The 17854-nt window shown below is 34.6% G+C and overlaps 1 protein-coding gene across 3 annotated transcripts in view; it reads left to right on the plus strand.

Moving 5' to 3' along the window:
• The window catches only part of SIPA1L2 (signal induced proliferation associated 1 like 2), a 125553-nt gene that overhangs the window by 76125 nt on the left and 31574 nt on the right, over positions 1-17854 (plus strand). For all 3 annotated transcript variants that reach the window (XM_063151631.1, XM_063151633.1, XM_063151632.1), the window contains exons 8-10: positions 1292-1449; positions 2982-3558; positions 7770-8044. In XM_063151631.1, coding sequence (XP_063007701.1) covers positions 1292-1449; positions 2982-3558; positions 7770-8044 — 1010 coding nt within the window. The remainder of the gene's footprint in view (positions 1-1291; positions 1450-2981; positions 3559-7769; positions 8045-17854) is intronic.

The following is a 17854-nucleotide window of genomic DNA, read 5'->3' on the forward strand; positions in this document are numbered from 1 at the left end:
ATTGTGGCTTTGGCCCTTCTGCCTACCTTCAGAATATCATCCTTTATGTTATTTTGAGAGTTATAATGAAAGGGTTATGAATTCTAGGCTTTAGCATGTGCAACTTTGCTTTTTGTTGTTGGTAGCTGAGGTACTAACTTTTAGTGGAACTGGAAAAATGCAACAAAATACTCTTATTAGAAAGATTCTTTTCCATGAAATCACCTTCACAGAGAAATTTTCACTTGCTCTGTCTTTAAGTTTCCAAGTAATTTTATTCTTAAATCCTTTTGGTTACACATGAGCTGAGGTACAGCTGTGTCTTTATGCTATTAGTTTGCAATGCAAGATCTTTTATTTTAATGTAGCACCTCATATTTTAAATGTAGCATCTCATATTTTAAATGTAGTACCTAGTAGACTGCTTTTTTTGTTTGTTAATATACAAAATTTGAAAGTTACAATATTCTTCCATGAAGAAAGTTACAATGATGCTTCCATGAGCATCATTCTACTGTGTTATTTTGTTGGGTTTTTTGGGGGGAGAAAGAATAGTAGTCCCTTATTGCTGGAAATATTTTGTAATTTTTATTGAATTTTAGCTTATAACAATGATTTAGTACTTTAAATTAGTTCTTAAATATATTTTGATGATAAAAGCTACCAATTACAAGAACAATTTTTTAATTTAAGAGTTCCTAATAGCTGTCGTTTCTCCATGAGTCTTGGTTCTGTTCCTCAAGTATGCAGTTGTTAACATTTCTGATGGATGTTCATAATAATATTTTTTCTAAATTAAGATCATAATACTAAGGACAATATTTAATAGTGTTGTGATGTGGAAAAGGAAGTTTTATTGAGACATAGAAGCAATATTATATTTTTAATATAGAGACAAATATTACACTGTAAAGAGGGAATGGATGTACTGTTTTCTGGATAGTGAGAAATGTCAAGTGATGCAATGATTTTTTATTACTGAGGTGCTATATTAGTAAGAATAAGAGAAACACATTTTTCTTGTAGAGTAAAATATAAATGAGCAGAAACTATGGAGAACTAGTGTGGGGATGTGAGAAAATTCATTAGTATATTTGTGAACTTAGTCTAATTTCCTTTCCCTGTATTTTTGCAGTTCTGACATCCTTTACATGTTTTTCTCCATGATGCAATAAAAGTTATTTCTGAAAAATTATGCTTTATTTGTATTGGTTTGGCTTGATTTTTTGTTTTTTTTCCTAAGCTGATGAATTTATGATTTTTTAAATTTATTTTTTAATAACTAATTTTTCAATGCATATTTCTTGTCTAGCTGCTAAGGAAAAGGCATATAGGAAATGACATAGTTACCATTGTCTTCCAAGAGCCAGGAGCACTTCCTTTTACTCCAAAAAATATTCGTTCCCACTTTCAACATGTATTTGTCATTGTCAAAGTGCATAATCCATGCACTGAAAATGTGTGTTATAGGTGAGTAGGACCTTATAACTATATAAGTTTGTTACTAAGACTGCAATGCAACTCTGTTTTCTGGATGTTTTCTATTTCTTATGGCTATTATGTACTCAATTTTAAAATTTCTGCTGCACTTCCTGTGAATTTTAAACCCCAGTGTGTCCCTTACACACACATAGAGTTATGGAGCACAATTTGTAGATTCAAAGGGGCATGTGCAGAATTGCATGTTGCTGATTTATGACCACAGAATGGGGATATAACAAGTTAGTGAAAATAAGATTTGCAGACACACCAATAGAAATTAATTTAGAACTTGTATTGCATGTTTCCTTTTTTAAAAGAAAATTATTTAAAGCATTTCAGAAGGTCCTTTAACCTGTATGAATCCCTGAGTATGACAATATGATGAGTCATAGCCTTTAAGCACATAAACAAAGACTTTTGGAGAATGGGAAAAAACCTTAAATTTCAGATTATTTTAACTGTCACATATAAGTCACTGCATCATGAATTTTAGCAAGGTAACCAAGGTAGAAATCACATTTTTGAATGGATTGGTAATTGTGCAAGTAGTGATAAAGGCATGAAGTATAATTACAGAGCTGTATTTATAAACGTTATTTATTCATTGTTTAGAATGAAAATAAATTACATAATGAGGGTGAGTCATGTTACTGTCTTTTAGCAGTCTACTAGAACTTAAACTATCTTTTAGGACTTGATTTCATTTCAGTAACTGCTTTGTGTTGATTAATACATGACATTTCCTAAGTTATACTTTTCTTACTATTTAACTCTGTCATCCCAAATTTGACTATATTTCAGTCAAGCAAATAGCAGTTGTACCTACTGTGTGCAGTATTTTGAAATTATTTTTCAGTTGAAATATATTATGTTTGTATCAATCAATTAGAGGTATAATTGTATCAATTAGGAAAAATTCCTATTTTTTCTTACATTTGGATGTGAACTGTCTAGATCAAGAATTGTGTTTCCAATTTTATGAGCATAGAGTAGGCAGTTTAAACAGGTGGAGAATGCTCCATTATAGTCACATTTGACACCAATATTTTTTCATTGAATTCAAACTTCATTGTAGAAGACGATCTGAGGATAAAAATTATTTTCTGTTTCTGTTTTTATATTGCTTAGTTTTAAGATGATGCAACCGAGTGACAGCTGAAATGACAGATTTACATAAAAATAATTTTTAAAAATACTTCTCTCCTTTATTTCTCACAATTCATTTTAATATTTATTACATTCAGGAAAGGCGATGTTGACACCCTAAGAAGTTATCTTCGATATTGTTTGTTTTAGCAAGATACCTCCATAATGTCCTTTATATCTTTAAAAGAAGAAAGCCATTCTAAAACAGACAATCAGCTTTCTTTGATGTGTCTGAAATGTCTGCAAATTGGCATGTCAAAGCTGTACCTAATTGTGTAAATGGATTGCAGAGATCACAGTTCTGCTTATCGTGTGATTTATTTTTTTTTAGGGAACTAATTGTTTTGTTGGTTGTTTTTTCCTTCTATTTCCAGTGTTGGTGTTTCACGATCAAAAGATGTTCCCTCATTTGGTCCACCCATTCCCAAAGGAGTAACTTTCCCCAAGTCTGCAGTCTTTAGGGACTTCCTTTTAGCCAAAGTTATTAATGCTGAAAATGCAGCACATAAGTCGGAAAAATTTCGAGCCATGGCCACAAGGACGCGTCAAGAATACTTGAAAGATCTTGCAGAAAACTTTGTTACCACAGCTACAGTGGATACTTCAGCCAAGTTCAGCTTTATTACTTTAGGGGCAAAAAAGAAGGAAAAAGTGAAACCAAGGAAAGATGCACATCTATTCAGTGTTGGAGCGATTATGTGGAATGTGATTGCCCGAGATTTTGGCCAGTCTGCTGACATTGAATGTCTCCTCGGAATTTCCAATGAGTTTATCATGTTGATTGAAAAGGAATCAAAAAATGTTGTGTTTAACTGCTCCTGCAGAGATGTTATTGGATGGACATCTGGATTAATGAGCATCAAAATATTTTATGAAAGAGGAGAATGTATTCTTCTGTCTGCAGCAGATAATTGTACTGAAGACATCAGAGAGATTGTTCAAAGACTTGAAGTAAGTACAGTTTCTAAACTGGAATTCCACTTTTTTAATGAACAGTTATGTGTCTACATCTCCTCTGAGATATAATTAAAAATGTTCTGTGTTTATAGTTCAGGAGTGGTTTTGGTCTTCAGAGAGCATTACAAATAGTATTCTTCACAACAGCATGGGAGATAAATGTTATCAACCTGTTTTTCAGGGGTAAGGTTTCTGATACCGTTAATCTGATAACTTGCCCAAGGCCATGGATGGTTCCAGTGTTGAAATCAGGACTGAAAAGCTTTTGCCACCTCTTATTGTAGCCTGTTCTCAAATCACACCCTTGTAGGTAGAAGTATGATAATTTAAAAAATTTATAAAATCTTAGTATGTAAAATATACCTTTTGTAATAACCTGTGAGAATATTAGCCGAAAATTTTATGTGAGTGGTTCTGCTGATTTGTTCCTCTGTACTGAGAAAGTGCAGGAAGTAAAGCAAACCACACCAACTAATTCCACTTTTAACAGCTGACTGGAGATAAAGTTTTTCAGACACTTGATGACCATGTCAGTACTACTGTACTGTAGCTATTTCAGTCTGTCCAAATGAAATGACAGTAACTCCAAGGTAAATGTGCTGATGCATCTAGTGGTTGCACTTCACTCTTTGATCTTAATTTAAGTGATTTAGATGGTCTTAGGGGTTTCTTCTGTTGGAAGGCTCGGCACTGAAAAGTATTCAGTCTGCTTACAGTTTTCACACTGGAATAGTTGGATTGCAGCTGATGATTTAGGGCCTCTCTAGTACTGCAGTCTCATTTAGCATTGCTTAATGTCATGCTCTAAATAATAACTTTCTTCCAAAGTACAATTGCTATTTTGAGAATTGAATGTCTTTAGACTCTTCTTGCCACTATTATATTATCCTTTTCCAATTGATGTCTTCAGTTTCACTTTCCTTAGACAGGTTTTTCCCTTCTAGAAAATAGTGCTCCCATTAGGTCTTGTTAACCGAGCAGGATAAATTTCTTAACACAAGTGAAAAACAAGACTTAAAGTTCTAGTGAAAAGTTCTGCTGTCATCAGTGACTTTGTTTGTTTTATTTTTTTATTTTTTTTTGCTATTTTGCATTTACTCGGTTTTGCAAAGCCTGTAAATAACCCATGTTCCTGAAGACAGATCTTTAAGATTTGGTAATTAAAACCACAAAATGAAATGTTTGTCTATGTTTACTTTACTACTTCCTCTTTGTTATGGCCAGATAGGTGGTTAAATAATGACGAATTGGTTTTAAGCCTCAAATTTAGCATCAGCTCTTACTAAGTTTACCTGAATATTAACTTCAAGTGTCTATTCCATGAACTCTGCCTGCCTTTTCTTCCCCTGCTACCTATCCAACTTTCATACTAATTAACTATCAATACTTGTTTTAGAACATTTTTGTCCATGTTTCTTGGCCTATCTTTTTCTCATTTTCTCCTGCTTATTCCTCTCTTTTGAAAGCTGCCTATTGATGTTATTTCCTGGTTGATTTATCACATTGAATGCTTTCTACAATCCTTAAATATATTTGGTATAGAACCATTAGAACCACTAAAAAGTATTTAAAACTCTGTTGCTACACTTCATGTGCCATCTTTAAAAACCTTTCAAGTGACTCAGAACACAGCTGAGGTTAACAGCCATATGTGCCAGCAGATGCTAAACATGAAAGCTCAAATTGTGATGTAATATCAATCTTCAGTGACCAGATGATTAACCCTTTTCAGTCATGAGTTAAAGCATTTCTTAGAACTAGTGAGTAGAACATTGCAATTGCTAAATGAGATTGCCAAAGAAATAACTAGACTTTATTGCTTGGATTTAAATCATGCTGGTAAAAAGGACAACTGAATATCCATATTAAGAAAAGGTGCAAAAAGCTGGCTGAGACCATGGTTTTATTTTTAACTGAAACAATCAGTCTAGGACTGAAAAAAGAGCTGTGACTTGTCAGTCGAGACAAATCTGTATTTGTGGGGGAGAATATCTGTTTATAGAGAGTAGAAAAAGCAGCAAGCTATAGATTGACTTGTAGGGTTATGTTGGGAGGCAGGAAAAGCAACAGAGAATGGCAGGGTGATAAAAGATTAAATGGAAACACTGAATGGATCTTAAGATAAGAATCTGAGTTGACAAAATTTCCTTAGTATCCTGTATATTAAAAAAAAACCTCTTCATCTTCTTCATGGCACTTACAGGATCTCTGTCTTTTATCTGTTTTAAGTGCTTTCAGAGAAGCCAGCTCTTGTTTCGTTTGTGGCCACAAGATCAGTGAAGCTGCAACCAAGTCAGCAGAATGCTGTGTTTTGAAGTGGAGCAGCACTATGTTTAATGTGACATTACTATGTAATATGCAGTGTTACCTTTTAGGGAATATACACTTGAGGAGGACTAGATCTCCTGGAATACTTCCCCTTGGGAATAGATGAGTCTTTGGCAGGAATCTTTATCTTTCTTACCTTTTAACTTTTGAATATTTAACTAACTTGAAGAAGGGATTTTGAATGCTCCGAGTTGGAGAAATCCATATACTTTGGCTGGTGCATTCATTTTGCAGTAGTCTATAATTGTGGCATAATGATAAGGAGGTGTCAGCCCCCCAAAAAGAATATTATGTAGCTTAATAAGGATAAAATTCCATCCCTCAGCTGGGCTCCTGCATGTAATAGCATGTTCTTCTTTTCACTGCATGACTAAATTTATATTTTCAAAACTTGTGATGGAAGTATAGCTGATGAAGAGCTGAAAATTTCATTTTCCTGTATCTAGGTTACAAATTATGGAAGTTTTTTTTCTTACCAAAATTTAGTTGTAAGAGAGCTAGGTTAACAGTATGTTAAAGTTTCCAGTATACTATGTAGTTCTAATACTATATGCAGAGTTATAAGCACAATAGAAAGTTCTACTTTAAAAGGAAAGTTTCTAAACTACACTAAAACCTCAGAGCTGAAAAATGACAAAGGAAATAGCTGTTTTGCTTTTGTTATGAAAACTCAGAACCTGACTTCGTAAACAAAGTCTCCTCAGTGCATTTTTGACATTTCAATAATGACTTTCACATTTTAACCTTAAAACCCTACATCTTCAGAAGTAACTGGAAAGATTATGAATCAAAATTTTCAAGCAATAACACTCAGAATATCTGATCCTTGCAATATCTCCAATATTTTACAGTTCCCAGAAGATTATCCCTTAATGAATGAGAGCTAATTGTATTTACTTACCCTACAGGTTAAAAGCATGAGCATACACCAGATCAGCAAAGTTAAAATAACTCATGGGTTTGTGGCACTTTGTTCTTTGATAATGTTTCATAGTGGTTAAGCTTTGGTTCTAATTGAACTAATAAAGCTAAATAGAATCTGGTTTTGTGACACTGACAAAAGGCAAGACTGGGGTAACTCTCAAACTTCCTTGTAATGCAGGCTAGAATTTTGTCTTCTGAGTGTGGTGCAGTATCCCAGCTTACAGGCTGTTGTATGATTATGATTTACATGGCAAAACTGTTGAGAACTTGTTTCACAGCATGTAGAAATGAGCCTGCTTAGCAAAATGTGAATTTGAAGCATTTTGGCTGCTCTGTATAATGACAGTTACGTTTCACTGAATATGAGGAAAGTAATTTTTTCATTTCTAAGTTTCCCAGTGACATGGAAACTCTCATCCCATTTTAGTGGTATCCTCATCTGGAGATAATGGTAGTTAGGAATCTGCCTATGAAGCAAAATAAATTAATATTTTCTTCATTGCTATTTTCTCAAGGAAAACAAGCTGCTAGGACTGAAGCACTTCACTCAATTTGACTCATGTTATATCTCAGGTTTAATACTGTTTAATGCTGAATATAAAACATCTGCACACCTGCAGTCAGCCAAAAAAGAACTAAGTAATTGACAGGCAACATTTTTCTTGCTTTGTGTTTTGAAACTAAACCAGCTGTAAAGTTTTTGGTAGGATATAAATGGCATTGTGTTAACATTGGGCAAGGGGGAAGAACTTGACATGGGTCACTGGAGATGGAAGATTTTTAGCATTGTGAAATGTGTCATTCACTTTGTTTTATGCAGAAACCCTAATTCAAACATAATGTTAAGATAATTTAATGTTAGTATATTAAAGAGAGGCAATATCAAGCCATACATAACTTTATAAAATGTTGGTGTGCCCTGACAATGGCGTAACAATCCGGTGCTTCCTCAGATAGTGACCAGAGGATGCGAAACCACGGAAATGACCCTGAGGAGAAATGGGCTGGGCCAGCTCGGATTCCACGTGAACTTTGAAGGGATAGTGGCAGACGTGGAGCCCTTTGGATTTGCATGGAAAGCAGGCCTGCGGCAGGGGAGCCGCCTGGTCGAGATCTGTAAAGTGGCTGTGGCAACCCTGACCCACGAGCAAATGATCGACCTCTTGCGCACGTCGGTGACAGTAAAAGTGGTCATTATTCAACCACACGAGGATGGAGCGCCCAGAAGGTAACAGTTCTCAGTGAGCAGCAGTTCTCAGCAACATTTGTGTCTGTCTGGGTTTTTTTTCCTCTGCCCCTGCTTAAACAATGACTCTTCTATTGAAGGCCTTCAGTAAATGGATATTGTCCATCATGTGTGATAATATTGTCGAGGCTCTTAAAGCAATCTTTTCCCCAAAACCCATATTGACTTGTTATAGAAGATAAAATAAGATCCTACAAGAAATTTACTTTATATGACTTTAAAAGGGTAGGAAGTAAATTTTGGTGTTTGCTGACTGAGCCATCCTGGAAGCTGATGTTACATGTTTCCTTCCACAGGAGAGCTTTATGTTTTAATGCTGAATTTAAAAATGTAGAATCCTTTTCATGAAATGGCACCTTGTTCATCTTTGAGATTTTTCCAGCTCCTGACTATTGGAAAGATTTGGGTTGTTTTAGGTTTTTTTCTGTTATGTTGAAATTTAATGAAAATAGTGAATTAGTGGGTTCTGAACATACATGGTACCAAGTTTAGAGCTCTCCTCACTTTCTACAGATATCTAATTTATTCACATTAAATGGTAGTTACATCAATAATTTTGTCATTTAAAGCAGCGAAATCTTATTGCAACATGAAATACATGCTCATGCCTAGGGAAAGTGTAATAACAATCATTACAGTCACTGTACCAGTATTTTCAGGGATTAAATGCATTTTTCTGTCATCAGTATTCCTTTTTTGGTGACAAAAAGAAATACTTATTTTTAATATCATGAGGCAGAGAAGTAGGAATAAATTGAAACTTTGTAACAGTGTGACTTTATTTCTCACACCCCTTGTCTAGTCAGTGTTAATTTGGCTCATTCTAAATGAGAACTGTACCAGGGTAAATTTAATTACTTGTCTTCTTTTAGCAGGCCAACTTTAAATCTCTTGTTGATTTTTAATTCAACAGAAAAAACATTAGATGTGTTGCTTTTGGCAAGAGAGCAAGCAATAAAATTTTACGTAGCGTGCAGCACTGTGAAGTCGATGCCAGCTGTATACGAATGCTGCTTAATTGGTGGCAATTCTCCAAGTAGTCATTGGCCTGATGTATGACACACAAGGGCTGTCCCCTGCCTCAACCTGCATGGTGATGCCTCCCTTTCTGAACAAAATGCCTGTGAATGTAAAATACCACCGTTTTGCTTAGTTGGGTAGAAATTTGCAATTAAGCCTCTCTTTGCTTAGCTTTGCTATTCTCACCATCTGCTTCTGGGTATGAATTTTCACTGACTTGTTTGGTATACATTTCCAAGCTGTTTACAGAATATGAGCCTAATGAGCTGATCCTTTTCTATTGAAGGTAAAAACATGTATTTTATAGGCCCTGATAGGAAAATACATACTGGATGAATTGTTTATATTGTCTTTGATATAAATCTTCTTCTAGAGATAAAATGTTTAAATCCCAGATCAGTGTGGTACATAGCACCCAAGTGCATGTGTGGGAGGAGTTTGAACTGAATGTTACCACACTGAGAAAAATCTGCAAAAGCTGCTCCTCTTTATAATTTTTACCATCTTTAAAATTGTGACGAATTACTAAGAGAAATGAATTTTTTAACACTATGTGTCTATTCTAAAATTTTTAAAAAAACATGTTTAAGTTCTTTTTTAGCTTCACCTTTCTAGTATATATATATATAAAAGAAATGTCTCTTTCTCTCAAATATCAATTTCCCACAGAAAACTGTTCATTTTCACTTGTATATTCCCAAAAGTATGATTAGTGATTTCGACTGTCCAGTCTCTGCAGGGTTTTGAGCTTGCATTTTTGCAATGTTTATAATCTAAACAGAGCAGACAGAAAGCAGTTATAGATATTGCATGACAGGTCTGAGAATTTCAGTTGACAAATATGATCTTTGACTTTGTAAAATATATTAATGAATGAGGGAAAGGAGGAGAGGGCAGAAAGGGATAAATTATCAGAATTTTGTGGAAAAAAGATAGCCTATTACCGCTTCTTACTAGTTAAAACCTGTGCAAATCCATCTCCCTGTCTACTGCTCAGTTGCTTCTCTTAGCCTTCTGCAGGTTCTTGTCACAGAAACAGAGAATAGCTGAGGTTGGAAAGGACCTCTGCAAGTTGAGTGCAACCCCATTGCTCAAAGCAAGGTCAGCCAGAGCGGACTGCTCATGGACAGATTCACTGGGTTTTGTGAATCTCCAAGGAAGGAGATTGAAAGATTCAGTATTTCAATTTCGGTATGCAGTCGTCCTTTCAGTAAGAAAGTTTTTCTGTGTCCTTTAAAGGAATTTTCTGTACTTCAATTTTGCACCCTGCCTCCTGTGTTTTCACTGGATTCAATTCTTAGTTTGTCATCTTTTTTCCCTAATCACCCCATTAGATATTTTGTACACATTGATAAAATCCCTCCTGAGCCTTCTCTTTCCCTGGCTGAATGATACCAGCGCTCTCAGTCTCTCCTTGTGTTTCAGATGCTCTTATCCCTTAATCGTCTTTGATCCTTTGCTGGACCTGCTCCATATGTTCATGTCTCTCTTGTACTCTGGTGTCAGGTTTACTCAGAAATTTTCAGGTAGTGTCTTTGGATGTAAAGCAGGAGTATCTGGAGAACTAAAATCTATTTCACCTTTGCTTGACAAGGAATGTCCCTGTCCGTGGAGAGTCCATGAATGGATAGAATCAATCCTCTGTGAGTGATTGCAAACATACCTGTGATAAACATTTAAGGCAGCTGTGACAGCTTGTCAGGAGGGAACTTTTTTGTATCAAGTAGCTGTAATAATTATCAAATAACACTCAAAGCAGACATACAGATATTCTTGTCATATTTGGGGATCCATCCATCCTTGACCCATGCATTAGAAGTGTCTAGGAGAACAATGGTTAAAAAGCAAAAGGCTTTACATGTATGTTCCAGTACTTATTGCTTTTGCTCACAGCTGGTTTTAGAGGTTCTCTGCTAGGAAATGATGCATCAGATTATCTTACATATGTAGGAAAGTACATTTGGAGGCTAAAGTAAGTTGCTTGAAAGTTTGACTTGTCCTACAAAGTATATGATCTTCTGGCAGTTGGGTAGGCTTTTCTTCTCTGTATTTCAGCCTGCTTTCTCAGAGTACGTACTGGTGGTTTGTTCTTTTGGTTTTGGGGTGGTTTTTTTTTTTTTTTTTAATTTAAATGCCATAATCTAGGGTTTCAAGTTCAGCCACTAAGATTTTGCCCACAGTGCATAGATATAAAAATACATTCACCTTTGTATAAAAAGGATGAGTTGCATTAAAAATTTAGATACATTTGCAATAATATAAATATAATTTAAGCAAAATTAAGCAAATTTAAGCAAAAAAAATCCAGAGTTTCTTGAAAAAATCCAAATATATCATTTTATTAATGTCTTTCATTTTCTGAACTAATCAGCTGATTTCTACTTCTTGAAAGACTAGTTTCTGCTTTGCTTTGTCTGCTGGGTTTTATGAATACAAAGCAATGAGGAATTTCCCTTTGAATTGCTTAGTAGCACTTGTTCCTTGCTGGGATCAAATTCTGAAGTGAGTTTACACAGATTGGACATGAGTGCCATGGAGTGTCTTGGGAATTGTATCCTTCAAATGAAAATGGGTTTGTAGTGTGCAGGGGTGTTTCCAAAGCAGTCCCTTGAAAAAAAAAATCAGCCAAAGTGGAGATCTTTAATCAAGTTCTTGACTTGATTTTTTTTGTCTGTTAGCTTACCCACAAATAATCTTCAATCCGTCATTTCAAAAGAAAACCAACAAGATGTAATTGTGCACCTACTGAGAATAAACTATTAGCAGTAAACTATTAACAAGGATTTTTTTTTTTTTTGCAAACTGTCTTGTATTCATTTCAGCATGAAAATAAACTATTTGAATGTTGAAGGTGCTTACAAAGAAATGCTACAGAGTGATTAGGAAATTACAGGGGAAAATTCTGCTCTGATAAATGTCTTCCATTACTTAATGTAGATCCTTCTACTGAAGTCTTGACAGTAGTATATGCAAAAGCAATCATGGAATAAGGCCTTTCATTTACTATCCTGTAAAATTAATGAACTTGAGACAAAGCTCCTGCTGTTTTCAGTTTGCTCCAGCAATTAAATAATCATGCACAAATTAATGCAGAAATCAAAATTATTTGTGTGGCATCCGGCTGATATTTTGATAGAAAGAAGTAATTGCTATTTAAAACATAGATTCTTTAAATGACAAAGTGTTATTAGAACAAATACATTGGTCATTGTTTTCAGATCTGAAAAAGTATTCTTGTGTAATATTTGTTTCTGTGCTAGGTCTGTCCCTTCAGAATTGTTGATTTGGGATTGTGTGCCTCTGAACAAGAGAATAATGATGTTCATTCTGATTTGCTTTTGCTGGTGTTGTTATGGTAGTGTTCAAGGACAGTATATCCTTAATCAGCCAAGTCCAATCAAGGAATTCAAGCACTTGTAAATCTATTTTAAACTGTAGATTTTGCTAGATTCTTTTCTTTACATTTTACCTATGTGTTTGTCTTAGCTCAACTACCATTTTATATAAAAAAAGAAACTGCTTGAGAGCCGATTAAGAAACAATTTCTAGAAAATTTAGAAAGCAAACAAAACTTTAAGCAAAATTTCCAGGGCTGACTATAAACAGAAGCTGGACAGCTGTAGGAGCAGTAGTTTCCTCTATTGGTCTGAACAAGTGAGAGACTCTTTTTCTACTGTTGTAGGTAGTTCTGAAAATGGAAATACTTTAGTAACTATGACTGAAACTGCCTGTGGGCCATTTTAAAGTACTACTGCAATTCTTCTGAGGTTGTTTTATTCTTTTGAACCTTGCAGACTCCTTCTTACAAATGAAATAGATGTAATGACTTATTTTCTAGTCCTGGTGCTTGTTCCCCTTAAATGATTATGATTTCTTTAAAAGAATCATCTTTCTGGGGCTTTTTAAAAGTAACAGATAGCCAACAGACTATAGAATGTTTGGAAAGTGTTTTTAGGAAGGGGGAGAGGCTGTGTGGTGGAATTCAGTTATTGTCACAGGGATGTTTGCCATAAACTGCTGGGATAGTTCACAGGGCCTTCAGATTCTTAATATTTATTTACTTATTTAATAAATTAAGCCACCTGAGCTAGAAAGAAGCCAAGTCTAACATCACCTGGGGCAGGTTTAAGCAGCAAAACCTGAAACTCAATGTTTGGTTATAAAAGTAGAATTTGGATATACCAAACCTTTTAATTACCACTCCTGCTACTAATCTAAGAATAATGCGAATATCTGAAATGTCTAGATTCTGATGTTCTGTAGAAGTAACTGAAAGAACTACCACTATGAAAATGTAATTATACTAACTGGAAGCTGTGCTACTTACAAAAGTTAATCCTTTCTACCCAACAAAAAAAAATCTCGAAAATTCTTAACTGTGTTTCTCATAGAAATGAAGTCTTTGATTTTTTTTTTCTGACTGAATTATGAATGAACTTATAGTAGAGATTAATTGTAATTGCTGATGTTAATTATGTGTACAGTTGTTACAGTCAAGCAGAAAAAAACATCCCTAAATGCCTGGCAAAGCACTGTTTGTCTCTATGGAGAGATGCAAAGAAAAGTTCCAGACTCTTTTTTCTCTTTTTTCTTTTCTTCTTTCTTCTCTCTACTCATGGAATCATATTAGAATCAGAATATTGTGGGTTGGAAAGGACCTTAAAGATCATCTAGTTTGTCTTTATTTCTCTTTTTCATGTAACAGTACAGATGTAGAGGCTCTTTAGGAGGCCTCTAAATTGCTTGTCAGTTCACCAACATAATGGTTCTTTTTAAAACTGAATAGTAATAAAGATCAGAAGGATAATGAGTTTATCTTCAGGAAGGAGGGATTGGCAGCTTCAACTCTTTAGCTCCATGGAGGGTCTGTCAGAGTCATCACTTCCCTTAAACCAAAGTGATAGGATGGGCAGCAGGCCTGTCTGAGGTTGCTGTAAGCAATTTTATACATCTGTTGTGGTTTGAAATTATGTAAATATAAAATTTATTTCATTTTAAACATTTTTTTGAATTATGTATGAACACTGTTAATAGGTTTCTGAGATGTCAGAACTTGGATTTTTTTTTTCTTGACTTTTTGACCAAAATTCTCTTAGACCATTTTAATATTGTGCAATGTCTTGGACTGCTGTGACTGATACAGGAGATCAGTGGAGTTGAAATATTACCTCCAGGAGGTACTTCTCAGTGTCAGGGGAGGGAAAATCTATGTATATCTTAACTAACTACATTCTGAGTCTCATCAAAACTAAACAACTAAATTCTGCTTTTCAGTTAAATCTCTACAATTATATGAAATGAATCTGTGTTTTATTATGTGGATTTAATAGGTTGCACAGTGAGTCCTCAGGCTTGTTATGTCACTTTGGGCACTACTGTAGTGTGAGAACAAGCAATGCACTCTGACAGAAGTGATTGTTTTCAAAAACAAAGTTTGAGTTAGCAGACTGCTGTTATTGTACTGCTGGATAAAGGCTCTTTCTAGGGCAGGAATAGATGTTTGGTATTGAAAGGGTGATAGAAAGGGATCATTCATCAGTGTAATAAGTGATGCACACCAATGATTCCTTCTCTATCCCTACATCTCCTTGCAGTACATTGAACTGGAAGTTAAATTGTAACCAGGTATTCTGCTTATGTTGACACCCTAACAAATTCTTCATACTTGAAATCTGCAGATGCCTGGGGTCCAAATACTGAAGTTGTACCGAGTAGATGATAGTTCTAGGATTTTGCAGAAAAGAAGGTTTTTGTGTAGCTATCAAGGTGACAGGATGCTGATCATGGTGCATGGAGGCTTCTATCTTTTCCATGGAGATGGATATTTTATTACTTACCTAGACTCCCTGCCTAATATAGGCCCTTCACAGGGCCTATTACAGAACCTTTATATGGAATCCGAAGCTAATATTGAAAGGTTTGGCTAATGTAGTTTTAAAAATTTAATGGACTCCTTGCTAATTCTTATAGAACATAATGCTTCTTGCAGGAACGTTTGAATTTTGCAGATTTTATAGTGGACTCTTAAATTTTATTATGTTGTCGTGACCCGCTAGCTGTATCATAGAGTCATGCTCTCTTTAATTGCAGAGTATGTTTTATTAACCAAATTTTTAATAGGATAATATGGCTCTTGAACCAAAGGTATTAGTAGGAATCTGTGCTTTATGTTGAAGCACTGATTTAATTAATACCAAAATATGGTGAAGGGCAGGAAGTGCTATAATTTCTGATGTGTGGTTACAATATGGTCACATTTGCTTGTTACATTTTGTGAGTCTGTTTTTCAAATGTTATATTGGATATAACATTTATCAAATGTGAAAGACATTTGATATCCTATACTTTTTAAACATAAATTTAAGTATTTTTAAAACTATAAAATAGAGATATGTCCTTATGTATCCTTTAAAATTAATTTAAAAGAAATATATGATATGTAAATTGAAAAGCTATCATTCAATACCAGTGCCAATGTGTATTCTTGCACTGGTGGAAAAATTAACAAAATAATAAGTTAAAGTTAGATAAAGGTCAAATTACATATTTAAGAGGGAATTGCATTTATTTTTGTGGGGTTTATTTCATGCAAGATAACTTACAATTTGATCCATGGTGGGGAGTGGAGGTGGGGATTGCAGGCATGAGGTAATTCCTTCTCTGTCTTCCTGATATAGGAGGCAGCTACAATTACAATTTTACCTATCTCAGTATGCTGCAGTATCTGTTCTTTAGGCAGTGCTTGTGAAGCAGTGAAGCATATTTTTTCATATAAATGTTGGAGTGATTGGTTTGATACTTTTAAATTAAGGTTTAAAAGCCATATGTGACAGAAGAAGCTATCTGAAACCATGGAAATTCTTTTTAGAACCAATTAAAACAGGCATTCTAGGACTCTGTTTTAAATTCATAAGCAACACTGTTGAATTTTCATACTGATTTGAAATGAGGTTGTTTTATAAGCCTTTTTCTGCAGGAACTGTGTCCTCAATATTTTTTTTAAATTTGTAGGAAGAATATGTTTTCCTGATACAAACAAACATAAAAAAATAAGAAATTTTCAGTTCTTATTGTGGGAAAGCTTATTGTTTACTATTTTTATAAAATGCTTTTGTTAATTAGTCAGCAAGCTAAGTCAAACTAAACAGTAGTAACAGTCCCTTCTGCTTTTAAAACCCGTGGCTGTTTTACGGCATTTAGAGAACTTTATGGGGAGTATACACACACACACACACACACACACACACATATATATATATATATATCACAAGTCATGTTATATATAACTTCCTCAATTACCAAGATGAACTGTAAAATTGATATCTTATTTACAAAAGTTGGAGAGGGGTTGGTTTTTTCAAATGCCTAAAGTCTAAAGGAATGAAGAAGGGAGTGAAACAATACTAAGAAATAAGCAGAAGGGAGATTGAAATTTTAGCGTACATAATTGTTCAACTCCTTCATCAAATAATGCAAAACTGTGTGTATTTGGCCACATGAAAAGTTGTGCCGTGCACCAAAGTAATAGTAACCTAGCTGTGCCATTTCTGCATTCTTTGATTGGTTTGTTTTGTATGTAAAACTTCTTAGTTAAAAACAAAAAAAAAAAAAAAAAAAGAAAAAAAAAAAGGATCATGGTTACATTGCTGGAGGCTGTTGTCTCCTACACCTTCTTTCTTGCAGGCAGTGAATGAGGATGAAGTGAAGCATGATCTTGGAACATAAACAGTTGAAAATTGCACTGGAAAAATATATTCTGTATATGCTTCAGCAGTAGAAGAATTTGCATAATTCTGTGCAATTAACTTGACCTTTTTTCATGGTGTTCCTCATTCTAAGAGCCCAACATGTGATTCTCAGAAGTGTGAAAAAAGTTTTAAAAATCGATACATGGACTGAGGCAGTTTGAAGTGGTGTTCTGAATAACTATGGCATTTCAGGGTAGGGGGGAAGGCTGGAGAGACACCAAATTGACCCTTTGAAATGATGTGGTAGTTTTATAACAGTGATTTCTCTGTAGCACCATTCCATGTCTGTGAGAAGAGATTATTAGAGTGATTTAACCTCCTTAGAGAAGCTCAAACCAGAAAATCATTGCAAAATTTTGTGATGCCTCCAGCGTGTCCACCTATGATTTGTCAGCAGAGGTTAAACATGTCAGATTTTATTGGTACATTTTACAATGATATTTCTGATAAAAGAGTAACACTGAAAAACCAAGAATTCTGAGTTCTGCTTTGGAACATTCTAGCTCTTCAGCTCATCTTCATCAAGGTGTCTTCCACCCTATATTGGCTATTGATCTCCATTCTCAATACTTTCATCATCTATATTTTTAAGTTCTTTAACTTTTTCATGTGTTTGAGTGCCACCAGAGAGAGAGATTTAGTGCTACAGGATAAACTGGCCTATTTGCTACTAAAACATTCAGCAGAGTGAAACATTTGGCTGGATCAGACTATCCAGAAGTATTTAGAATGGAATTTCTACTGTTGCTCATGGGTCTTCCCTTCAACAACTTTGAATAAGGCAGTTTGCTTTTTTGTCTAATATTTTTTCTTCTAATCTGTTTACCAGAATACAGATAGCAAAAATATTTTTTGGGAGGGTTGATTCAGAAGCTTTAGTGCACAGTGATTTAATGTATGGGAATTTATACAATTTTCTTGCACTGCACATTTCTGTTACATCATTTATGCCAAGATGTTTTCAGGATTAAGACTGTAAACTCTTTACACTCTGTTGCACTTTTTCTAGGTGATTTTAATTTAG

This window comes from Melospiza melodia, chromosome 3 (assembly GCF_035770615.1).
Source record: "Melospiza melodia melodia isolate bMelMel2 chromosome 3, bMelMel2.pri, whole genome shotgun sequence".
In the NCBI taxonomy this organism is placed as follows: Eukaryota; Metazoa; Chordata; class Aves; order Passeriformes; family Passerellidae; genus Melospiza; species Melospiza melodia.